The sequence below is a fragment of the Malaclemys terrapin genome, chromosome 11 (genome assembly GCF_027887155.1).
Source record: "Malaclemys terrapin pileata isolate rMalTer1 chromosome 11, rMalTer1.hap1, whole genome shotgun sequence".
NCBI classification, from domain to species: Eukaryota; Metazoa; Chordata; order Testudines; family Emydidae; genus Malaclemys; species Malaclemys terrapin.
The window spans coordinates 59,493,991-59,506,104 of NC_071515.1; the positions used below are offsets into that span (position 1 = coordinate 59,493,991).

At 40.1% G+C, this 12,114-nt stretch overlaps 1 protein-coding gene across 1 annotated transcript in view; it reads left to right on the plus strand.

The window, feature by feature from the left end:
- The window catches only part of LRP1B (LDL receptor related protein 1B), a 1,255,163-nt gene that overhangs the window by 1,094,834 nt on the left and 148,215 nt on the right, over window positions 1-12,114 (plus strand). The window contains exon 67 of the mRNA XM_054044441.1: window positions 8,917-9,033. Coding sequence (XP_053900416.1) covers window positions 8,917-9,033 — 117 coding nt within the window. The remainder of the gene's footprint in view (window positions 1-8,916; window positions 9,034-12,114) is intronic.

A 12,114-nucleotide genomic window follows, 5' to 3' on the forward strand; every position in this document is an offset into this window, starting at 1 on the left:
GTGTTGTTGTAGATGTGTTGGTCCCAGGATATCAGAGAGATAAGCTGCATGAGGTAATAATTTTTTATTGGACTACCTCTGTTGGTGAGAGAGACAAACTTTCAGGCTTACTCAGAGCTCTTCTTCAGGTCTGGGAAAGGAAGAAGAAAAGATCAGCATAAGCTCAAAAGCTTGCCTCTCTCAAAAAAAGATGTTGGTCCAATAAAAGATATTACCTTACCCACCTTGTCTCTCAAATAATAGAAGTAACATACCGAACTGTATATAAACCTAAACATTCTCTTATAATCTGAATTAGTTTATTTGCAATAGTACAAAGCATATCGATACTACAAGTAGCTTATGAAAATTGCTAAAATAATTTTGAATCAACTATTCTATTATGAAAGTGCAATATAATAATTAACAGTAGTGGCATGGAAAATGAGATTTCACTAAAGCAATAAAAATCTGGTGGCTTTAATGATTTTGAACCATATGGCATCTTCTCAGAAAAGGAGACAGAAGAATTTGTTACATTTGTTAATTAGCAAAATTTCCTTGTTTTTTCCCACCTGGAGAGAGAGATTTTGGAGGGCCGTGAAGGGAAAATCCATAGGACCTATACTGTCTCTAAAGATACTATCCACTGGGTCTCAACCCCCTAGTGTGAGACAGATCAAACTTCCTGGTTCTTGACTGTGGAGTGAGGAAGACTATTCAGCATCTTCAAACCATGTCTTTGAGGCAGAACAATAACTGTAATACATGAACTTGCACTACCTTGGAGTCAGTTACTAGTTGCAAGGATATCAGATTTTCTTGTGGATGTCACCTCACGGAGACTCCTTTAAATCCAATATGAGGTTGTCCTGGAGTTCCTCAACTGGTAAATCCTCAGAACAACAGTCTGTGTCAGCCAAGATGGCTGAGCAGTGAGGCTCAGCGTAGATGCTAGATACACTGGCAGAAATCTAGCTTCCCCCTGGCAAGTTCAGTTAGGTAGCTTCACCACCAAAGTTATCTATGTCATAACTACAAAACCCCATCACTAGAGGACTTCTCTAAGTGATAGGTCTCCAAAGCACTTCAACACTCCATGTTTGAAGTTGGTAGTTCTGAGTTCCAACTTGTTGGATGAGGTGGAACATCCATAGAAAATATCAAGGCACACAGCACAGGGAGAAAACAGCAGCAATACTACACACTGGTTTTGAAGCTCCCAAGCTCATCAGACTTTGAAATGAAGCCTCTAGAATCTATACCTCTTGTTTGCCAATAAATGTTCATAGTACAAGAATGGAGTATCAATTTTCATATTATTATGTGGTCATAACTAGATTTACATAAAATATTAACCATCGGAACAGAGATAATTAACACTTTGCATCATTCTTATTTGTGACCATACGGGCATTTCAGGATTTTTTAAAATGTGATTCTTGACCGTGGGAGGAAAGCTGATCTGAACAGATATTTTCTAAAGAGCCATTTAACTTCTTGGCACTAGCATCAAGAGCTCTCCCAGCAGCGGATGTGCTGGAAACCACTGGCTTGTAAAGATTAGACAAGAATGATGATCTAGTATGGTGGTAGACAAGTTTATGATCCTTGTGATAATATGAAGAGTGGCAATGTTTATATTGAAAGCAAATACTAGCCTGGAATCGCAGAGATTCTTTCATTCCTTTTTGACATCAGAGCTGGAATTTACTGCTTGTTGACAATCAGGGCCGGCTCTAGGATTTTTGCCGCCCAAAGCAAAAACAATTTTGGCCGACCCCCCCCCCGTTCTTTAATTACCCCACCCCCAGCCCCGCCTCAACTCCGCCCCTTCCCCAAATCCCCAGCCCTGCCTCCTCCCCCCCAGGCTCTCAAGTCTGGGAGGGAGGGGGAGCAGCGGCGCGCGAAACAGCCGTTTTGCGCGCCGCGGCCGCTCGGGATCTCCCCCTCCCTCCCAGGTTTGAGAGCCTGGGAGGGAGGGGGAGACTCCGAGTAGCTGCGGCGCGGGTGCCGCTTCTCCCCCTCACCCCCCCAGGCTCTCAAGTCTGGGAGGGAGGGCGAGCAGCGGCGCGCGAATCAGCTGTTTCGCGCGCCGTGGCAGCAGCAGCGGAGGTGAGCTAGGGCAGCCGGGGCACATTTTTAGGGGCGGCATTCTGGCGCTGGACATGCCGCCCCTAAAAATGTACCGCCCCAAGCACAGGCTTGTTTTGCTGGTGCCTAGAGCCGGCCCTGTTGACAATGCAAAATTGTTCATCTAGTCAATTTCATTCTTTGGATCATTGCTGCAACTCTGTAGTTTTTAGTATCTACTCAGTGATGGAAAAGTTTACTGATTGTTTCTGCAGTAGCTATGAAAATATTTTCGGGAATGCAATGGACATTCAGAGTTGAAAACATCAAGGCAATTTTTTTTTAGGTTGGGAATATATGTGATACTTAGTTGCATATTTCTGGTGAAACGTGATGAAGTTGTCCAAAATAAGGTGTTTTTTAAAGAAGTCCCCTGATTGTCTAATATAATTTTTAGTTGCCATTAATGAAATAAACAAATAAATACAAATTATCTTTTTGCAAATTAACATCATCCTTATTTCTTCAGATAAATCAAATAATACATAATCAAATGTCGAACGACTCTGGAATTACTGCCAAAGGACTGGCTTCTGAGATTGATACAAAATCATCATTTCTCCCTGAATATGTCAGGTTTCATAAACATGAGAAGTCACTTTACAATAAGAAAGAAACAAAAAAAGAAAGGAAGAAAAGGTTACTGATCCTGAAACTTTGTTCAGAGTACAATTTATTAATATTCTTACAGACAAAATATTAATTTTTAGAAGAAAAATATTTTCAGTAGGATCTACTTAAAGTAAAAGTATTTCCAATAATAATGAGTTAATGCAGTGATACTCAGACCGAGGCTCATGATCTACAAGTGGCTCTTTAATGCATCTCCTGCAGCTCTTTGCAGCACATGATATTAAAACACTGATTTAGTTATGAACCATAGTGATTTTACTATGTTATTAATCAGTTGCAGTTGATAAATACTTGGTCAGTAGAATATATAGTAAATGAAACAATGAATTCACTCTACTGTGGTTCTTTTGGGTAATGTTGGTCACAAATTTGGCTCCTGAACCTCTGAGGTCTGAGAATCACTGAGTTAAAGAATATATGTAAATACAGATTTCACTCAGAGGAATGTTAGATATTAAAGCATTGAATATTTTTGGAATAGATTGTTCCCCTTAAATTTTGTGATTTGAAGGTTTTACAATTGATTTAGAAGAGTATAATGTTGAAACCATTAAAATGGCAAAGGGCAAGAAATTATTTTTGCAAGTAGGTAGTGGATTTTTAAAGGAATTTAGGCTGACAGCTATTTTTAGTTTTCCTAGCCCTTTGTCTTAAGGAACTTCCCTACTTGTTCTTTGTTTTTGCATTCCACTAGCAAGTTTCCACCAGATATTTTTCTAGGTCTTACTATATCTCCAGCACTTTTTTCTAAGCCACTTTGCACTCCACAGGGGGTTGACCTCCCCTATCCTTGTGTTCTTAGCTGTGGAGTGCAAACTGGTTCAGAAAAAAAGTGCTGGATATATAGAAAGAGTTAGGAAAATACCTGGTGGAAACTTGCTAGTGGACCCCCGATCCAGAATACAAGGAAAATGGGGTCCAGTTAAAAAAGCTATCCTGCAATTCTTTAAAAATACTGGGAGAGGTGACAGACTTAGTCATAACCTATTTATGACGTCCAGTGAATGGCAATCCTACATTCAGGAATTGAGTCTGCTGCACCACAAAGCCCAGGAGGAGGAAGAAGAAGAAGAATAGGTGAGGACTGAAGAGAGAAGAGCTGCAGTAGGTAGCTTATATCCTGGAACTGGCCTTGAAAGGAGAGGACAGTTGGGGTGAATGGGTTCTAGAAAGCTGCTAGTGAGGCTGGGAACTGCCAAGAAGAAACTCCTCAGCAGCAGATTGGCAGGAAACCATATGAGGAGTCAGACTTCCCAAGAGAGAGGACTGGAAGACATAGTACTGGGAAAGGCACCTGTGGATAGACAGTGATAGGAAGTAGCGAGGGCTTGTAAGGAGAGGTCTTAGCTATTTAAACACAGTGACTGTGGGCTGGAACCCAGAGAAAAGTACAGGCCTGAGTTCCTCTATCTCCCCCAGAAAGGGGAGTAGGAAAACATCCTTGAGAAAGAGGAGGCCAAGGATTATAGAGCCCAGGTCAGGGCTGGGATTGACAACCCGATATAGAGTCAAAGGACTTTTTGTCAGTGGGACTCTTTTTTACCTCAGAAGGGGTGAGATTATGAACAATCTGACAGGAGTTGTGAGAAGCTGACTGTTACAGAGCCAAGCAGCTGTCTGATGGAGAAACTGAGACAGAGTTGCTGCAACACCAAACCCAACCATTTGTAGACACATTGTCTGGTGAGTTAGCTCCATTATAGAGCCTAAATACCTTTAAAAATCTGGCCCTAAGTATCAATAGCGATTTAGGCCTCAATTCAGCCAAGCACTTAAGAATGTGTGTAACATTAAGCATTTGCCTAAATGCATGGCTGAATTGGGATCTTAGTTACTCAACTTTTATTAGTATCAGTAAAGTTAATATTTTAGTATTAACTGTATATGTTATGATAGTGCCCAGAAGTCTCAGCTGGGATTGAAGCCCCATTCTGTTGAGCATCCTACAAACACAGATAAAGATGATTCCTGCCACAGAGAGGTTACAATCTAAAATAATGGCTACCAACCTTTCCAGGTAACTTTACCCCTTTCAGGAGTCTGATTTATTTCGTGTACCCCAAGTTTCACCTCACTTAAAAACTACTTGCTTACAAAATCAGATATAAAAATGCAATAGTGTAACAGCATTCTATTATTGAAAATTGCTTACTTTCTCATTTTTACCATATAATTATGAAATAAATCAATTGGAATATAAATATTGTACGTACATTTCAGCGTATAGTATATAGAGCAGTATAAACAAGTAATTGACTGTATGAAATTTTAGTTTGTACTGACTTCTCTAATGCTTTTTATGTAGCCTGTTGTAAAACTAGGTAAATATCTAAATGTGTTGAAGTAGCCCCTGGAAGACCTTTGGGTACCCCCAGGGGTATGTGTACCCCTGGCTGAGAACCACTGATCTAAAAGGCACAGACAGACTAATAGTTGAGAGTGGGAATGTACCATGTACTCTCTAAAAGCTGTTTATTATTCATGGTCTTTTGTGAAAGCAGAAGGTTTGTTTCTGGGGTTGGGGAACTTAAAGGACCTGCTTTGCTGCTTAAATTTAGTGTCCTGATTAATTAATTATATATATATATTTTGCTGTTGGATAGTCATTATTTTAATTGTAATATTCTTAGGGGTACCTGGAGCTTTTTGTGTGGGTGTCTTGTATTGTTGTTTAAATAGAAAGAAAGAAAGAAAGAAAGAAAGAAAGAAAGAAAGAAAGAAAGAAAGAAAGAAAGAAAGAAAGAAAGAAAGAAATTAATGAGAGGATCAGTGGTTCCCACTGTTTTGTGTTTTTTTAAATTTGAGGACAAGTCGGAGCCTGTCTATGTATAAAATATATATAGTCATAATTCATCATGATCATCATGAAGGATCTTGTACAGAGCATGGCAGAGGGAGTCTTAAAGAGAGGTTTGAAAAAGGAAAAAGTAATGGGTATAGGGATTTTATTGATGAGTTTTCCCACATGCAGGAAGCAGCGTAGGAGAAAATGGTGAAGTGTTTGATGGAGTGGGTAGAAATGGTTAGGAATGTTGGAGCAAAGGCAGGAGTAGCACTGCAGCAATAAGTTACTGGATCAGCTAGGTAGGCCTGTCAAGGTGGTGAAGATCTTTAAAGGTAAAGACTACTAGAAACCAGGATATATACTCATGCTAAATCACATTCAAAAATTATTTTGATATCCATAGGTAGTGAGTTATATGGGCCCGTGGTGCCCATGCTCCACCAATATTTAGGAACTTGGCCTGGCTTCACCAATGTTTGGGCTTACCGTGCTTTGGGGGCCCCATGCTTCAGGGGGACACAGGGTCCAGGGCAGCCTGGAGGGTTATTGGGGGGCCTGGGTTTGGCAGCAGTGAGCAACCTGGCCCCAGTCCACCCCGCTCCACCCTGCCAGCTCCCAGCGTCACTTGGGAGGGGGGGCGGAAGCCTGGGGGGAGGGGCAGAATGGGGGCGGGGAGGGGATGGAGCAGGGGCAGGCTGGGGCCATGTCACTTGCTGCTGCCAGCACCAGGCCCCCCTCTAACCTCCCAGGCTGCCCTGGACCCTGTGTCCCCCTGAAGCACGGAGTCTGGTCCGGTTGGCCCAGTCCGTCCTATGGACAGGACAGCTCTGCTTGGACCCGTTCTCGGCACCACTAAAAATTATACAAATCTGGTGCCCATGTTGATATCTCATTCCAGTTCCTAGGTTTGCACAAAGCCAGGCTTGAAGCACAAGCACAGCAAGCAGCTGTTCGGGGCACAACATCAAATGCAATCTCTGCAATTCATGTAATGGCCCTGTCCACTTCATAGGCAGAGGACTATGCCTGACTCAAGCTATTTTTATTAGTCCCTCTTCTTCATGACCACTTAATTTAAACACTTCAAGGGACATTGTTGGCATTACAGGATCTAAACTAACATTCTGTAAAATAGCCCTAATGGGAATTCAAGAAATTCCCCTTAAAATTGCATTGCACTGACATGTAATTTAAAAAATGTCATTGTGGCTTTTATAAAACAAACTTCTTATAGATGTACTTTTATGCAAAGAAAATATGCCACTGGTAATTTTTTTCACCCTCTATCATTTCCCCCTCTCTCCCTTGAACCTGAAAGAATAAAGTACAACAGAAAAAAAAATCAAAATGCAAACGAAACACAAAAATAGCTACATCCCATTGGAAGAGTCCTGCTGCTGCTGTTCAGAACTGCTCATGCATCCACAAAAGGATTTATCCATAATCATATGTTGTGAGTGTAAATGCTTGTTTCAAAATCCTACATACTGACTGAATAAAACTAATTTCAGTTTGGTTTTATATACTGCAGACATCCTCTTTCTGATGCAGTGAGTGATTAAATCAAAAGTATGGGAAAATGCTACGTTTTTCACTAGATGTGTGGGTATAGCTCCAATTAATTGTAGCATTACAAGTGTAAACACACCCATTGGTCAATATAGCACTTTGTACTCTGTTGCATAAATACACCTATAGTTTAGTCAGGGGTGCCATTTGGGGATGGACTCTAGCCTCCCCTTCCCCTGAGTTTCAGATCTGAGGTCTGTTCACAGCACACATCATAGCCCTAGACAGAGCTCTTAACTGCAATACAGCATGAGTGTAATATGTGATGAGTAAGGCTATGATTTAATTATGGGTATTTTTAGTAAAAGTCATGGACAGTTCACGGGCAAGAAACAAAAAATCATGGGCCGTGACCTGTCCATGACTTATATCATAAATATCCCTGATTGAATCTTAGGAGTGGGGCACTGCCGAGGGGTGTAGAGCCTGTAGCACCAGCAGCTGGGGGGGGGATCTCTGGGAGACCCGTGTCACCACCTGCAGGGAGGGAGGCCTGGTGCAGCTGGCTGCAGGGCCACCTGAGCGGCTGACTGCAGAGTTGCTCCAGCAGCGGCTGGTGTGGTTGCCCCCAGAGCAGCCTGTGTACTGGCCACTGTAGAAGTCCTGGAGGTCGCAGGAAGTCACAGAATCCGTGAGTTCCACGACCTCCGTGACAAACACGGAGCCCTAGTGATGAGTTCTGTGCTGCTCCCCACTTCTGCCTTTGGGGCAGGGAGTTCTTTTTATAAACAGAGGCAGGGTGATTAAGATAACAAAAGGCTTGTCATTAAATTAAATTAAGGATGGTTAGATGATCCTGAAAGCATTGCCAGGCACTCCAGTGAAAAGATAGGAAACAATGGGTAGGAATAAGTGGTGAGAATGGAGAGAGGTAAATAATGATGTCCCCAAGGGGTCTGTACTTGGACCAGTGCTGTTCAACATATTCATAAATACTTTCTTACATCATCCTACTCCTCTGTGTAATTTGTACCAACTTACAGTCCATGACCCATCAATATAATGGGTATAAGTAGCTCTAAGAGAATCTAAGTTAGACCCTTTTACGCTAATATACACATCACTTCTGAATTTGGTGCAGTTTCACAATTTGTACCATTAGCAACAGTGGAATACTGTGGCATTTATACCTCGTGGTTTTTTTATTATTATTTGAAATGTTATCAGTAATACAACTTCTCACATTACTTCAGTTCAAAAAAACTTCAGAACCGCCACTTATCAATTAAAAATGTCTTAGTTTTCCTGTATCAAATCCAAACTGAAAGCTGACAATTCTTTTTTATTAGACAATGTGGGTGAATTAATATCTTTTATTGGATCCATTTAATGAGAGAGAGAAGCTTTTGAGCTCTCTCCCCAACAGAAGTTGGTCCAATAAAAGATATTTGCCCACTTTGTCTCTCTAATATCCTGGGACTGGTATGGCTACAAAAAAACTGCTTACAATTTTTATTTATTGTATGATAATTAGTGTTGCTTTTTTATTTATTGTATGATAATTAGTGTTGCTTTGGTCATGGGTCAATAGAATCTTGAGAAGCACGTGATAGATGTGTAGTCATGTTGCTGAATGCACTACTGATGAGTGTCATATAAGAATGTATATGGAATATAATTCAATAGAATAGAGTCACAGTGGGGCTCCTTGTAAAATAGTTCTTTGTCTTTGGTAGATAAGTACCACTTAAAATGTTAAGATTCCTTAATTTGACATATATCTTGGAATATTATTATCCTACCCCTTTTAGTAGCAGTCTTTTTAATTTCTCCCTTTATGGAATACATTGATGCAAATGGTAGCATCTTCATTGCAGATAAAAAGACTTGTGGGCCTCATGAATTCCAGTGCAAAAACAACAACTGTATTCCAGATCACTGGAGATGCGACAGCCAAAATGACTGTGGTGATAATTCAGATGAAGAAAACTGCAGTAAGTAAATCTTGCAGCCTATTCAATAAACAGTAGGAAACTTTTTTTATACTGATAAGCTGTCCATTTGATTTTATCTATCCTACTCTTTGCATTGTCATTTGTAGTCACATTTAGTCTGGCACATTCAGAATCAGTTGACCTGAATCCAAAACAACGACTCTGAAAGTCTCATATTTGAATTATTTCCATAAAGATCTGTAGCCAATTAAGAGAGTATCATGCACAATTCTGCAAAATATGAATATGCAATGGAACCCTTGACATATGAAAATAACGTTAGAGGGTAAGTGGAGAGCAAGTTAAAAACTGACGATCAGCTAATCTGACTTCTCTGTGTGAGGGTGACTCCCGTATTTTTTGTATTCAGGTATATCCATGAGTCAGCAGCATCACTGAGTCAGCAAACTCTCATAACACTTTCCCAAGAGCATAGATACCTGTGAACAATGGGAGGTGTTTCAGGCAAACACTGCCAGCCTGTTACACTTTGTATATTCAGTAGGGGAACTTCCATATTTTAAAGCTAATCAGGTTCACTTCTGAAGTCCTTATTCACATTGACATTCACATTACTCAAAAAGTGGTCCCCATTAAAGCTAATGGAACTAATTCACCTTGTTCCTCTCTGTGAATATGGAGTGCAGATTAGGGCTTCTCGCATACATTTGGAAATGTATGAGCTAGCTTCTACTCCGAATAAAGATCTGTAACACCAGCTTTCGTTGAATAATGTGTGACATCTTCACAGAAAGGGGTGAGTTCCTTTCATTTTTGAGCCCTGAAATGTAATCATGAGTCAAAGGGGCAACATCTAGCCACCAGTATCATTGTTAGGCATTTTTAGAGACAGAATGCCATGCATTGCTTTGTATTGCTACCCCCACAGTTTAATAGCTGGGTTCTTATATTTTTTTTTCTTTCTTTCTTATAACATCCAAGAACAGGCTACATGCTTGGCTTCTTGCCAATCAGTGTGGAAGACCTCCTGTCCTCTCTTCAGAGATCTGAATGTGTTATTTGTAGTCAGTCTCTGTGAAGTAAAACATTTTGGTCAGAATTTTCAAAAGTGGATGACTAAAGTTAGGCACCCAAATCCACATTCAAGACATTTGGAGACATAGGTACTCAGCACTTCTGAAAATCAGGCCATGTAATTTATAATCCTAACTATATATTTATGTGCATAACTTTAGGCATTTCCCACATGTGAAACTTTTTTGTACAGTACTATGTTTAAATACAATAGATTTAGCTATCAGATGAAAGTGTTGTCTAAAGGAGAAAGTGTCCCATGGCTTTCTCATTAATCATTAAAGGCCATTTAGTGTTATAAAGTTTCAGTCAGTTTCTCCATATTTCAAACAGTGTGATTTCTTTGAAGTTCGGAACTAACACAGTCCTCTGAAACAAATAATGTGTGAGTTGGCCTTATTCTTTCATGTTCTTAATATCATGGATCTCCAGTTCTACTTGTCTCTTGTATTTGTTTCAAGATGCTGAGGAGGAGGCATGGTTTAACTAAAAGTGAGGAGCTAGGCCACATACAAGTAGTTTTTCTCTGCTTCTTATTTGTATAAAACTCCCATTGGTGTCTGTGGGCTGACTGTGCACATATATAAGAAAAGGAGGATGCTTCACTTTAATACCTACAAATACTCTTCATCTAAACTATGGATCTGTAGAAACTTGAATATAGAAGTATATATTCTAAAACTAAAATTATCTTTATGCACACAAAGTTTGAGGGTTAAAAGTTTGAGAAGTAAATAATACAGCATCTTAAGTCATTAATAAGCTTTGCAGAAAAAATACCATGTGTACCATGAATATATACTTTCAATTTGCCATGCATGAATTGGTATTTATTTATGATCTAATTAAACCTCCCTTTCAGTCCCCAGCTGCTCTTTGGACTCCCAGATAAAGACATCTGTAGTATACTAATGACTATGGGTGAAATTCACCCTGCATAGAGGACACACATACACACAGCCTATGTATCAAGTAACTCCCATTTAAATCCTAAAAGCAAGACTTAAGTGGTGCACCGTGTGACAGAAATGGTAATTTCCTGCAATATCTTGGTCAAACTTTAATGAATTAAGTTAAACCTTACTGAATGAAGTTTAGGTATCTTAGGAGTTCATTGTATTAAGAATGCAAATGTTTTTGTATTATTGTGCAATTGTATGCAACTTCTTTAAGGAGGAGATATGGCTAATATAAACCCTGGGAGATGTTGTATTCTTCAAAGGAGTCTTTGAAACAATGTGCTTAGACAAACAAAGTTGCATGGGATTCCTAGGAAATATTTGGAAGGCAGGGAATGCAAATTACCCACCACCAGATCCATCCTTTTGAAGCTGTTCCTTGAAGAGAAATCCCATTATCTGGCTGATTATAATTACTTATTCACAGTCTCTTCAGAGACCCAAACTGGATAAAGGAGTGGCTCTCAGATTCATGAGTGTGCTTGTTCTGAACCAAGGTGGTTATGAAATTGTAACCACAGCACAACCCCTTAGTGTGTGTTGAAGGACTGTTCACTGACCAGAGCCCTGGTTGGTGTGCTCTCTGGTAAGCTTATTAGCATGCATGTGGGTTCTTTTGTTGTTTCTCTGTAATGCTTTTACCTCCAGAATAAATATGCTTGCTTAGAAAGAGCTGTGTAGAAATTTAACTGTAGCAATTACACTATTTACCATCCCTGAGGTGAAAAGTAAAGCAGGCCTGCTTAGGCAGATTGATTTCATTGGGGAATTCCCAGTGTAGGTAGAGAGAGCTGTACAGCCTGGAAATACCCCATTCAGGAAGGAGAGAGAAGTGCATCTCTTCCCAAGAGAGGTGATGACTGGGAAGCTAGAAGCCTAAGAATGGGTGCCCTTTCTGGATCATGAAGGGGGAATACAGGTGTAGTTACCCTGAACTGAGAGACATAGGCCTTTGGCAGTCTGTCTGCATAATGGTGAATTTTGCTCTTATGTGCTCTTCTGGCTGTTTCTCAATATTTGTAAAAGCTTTTCCTTTGGTTTCTCAAATATATATTTTGCATCTCAGTAAAAATCAGGAGATTGGTAC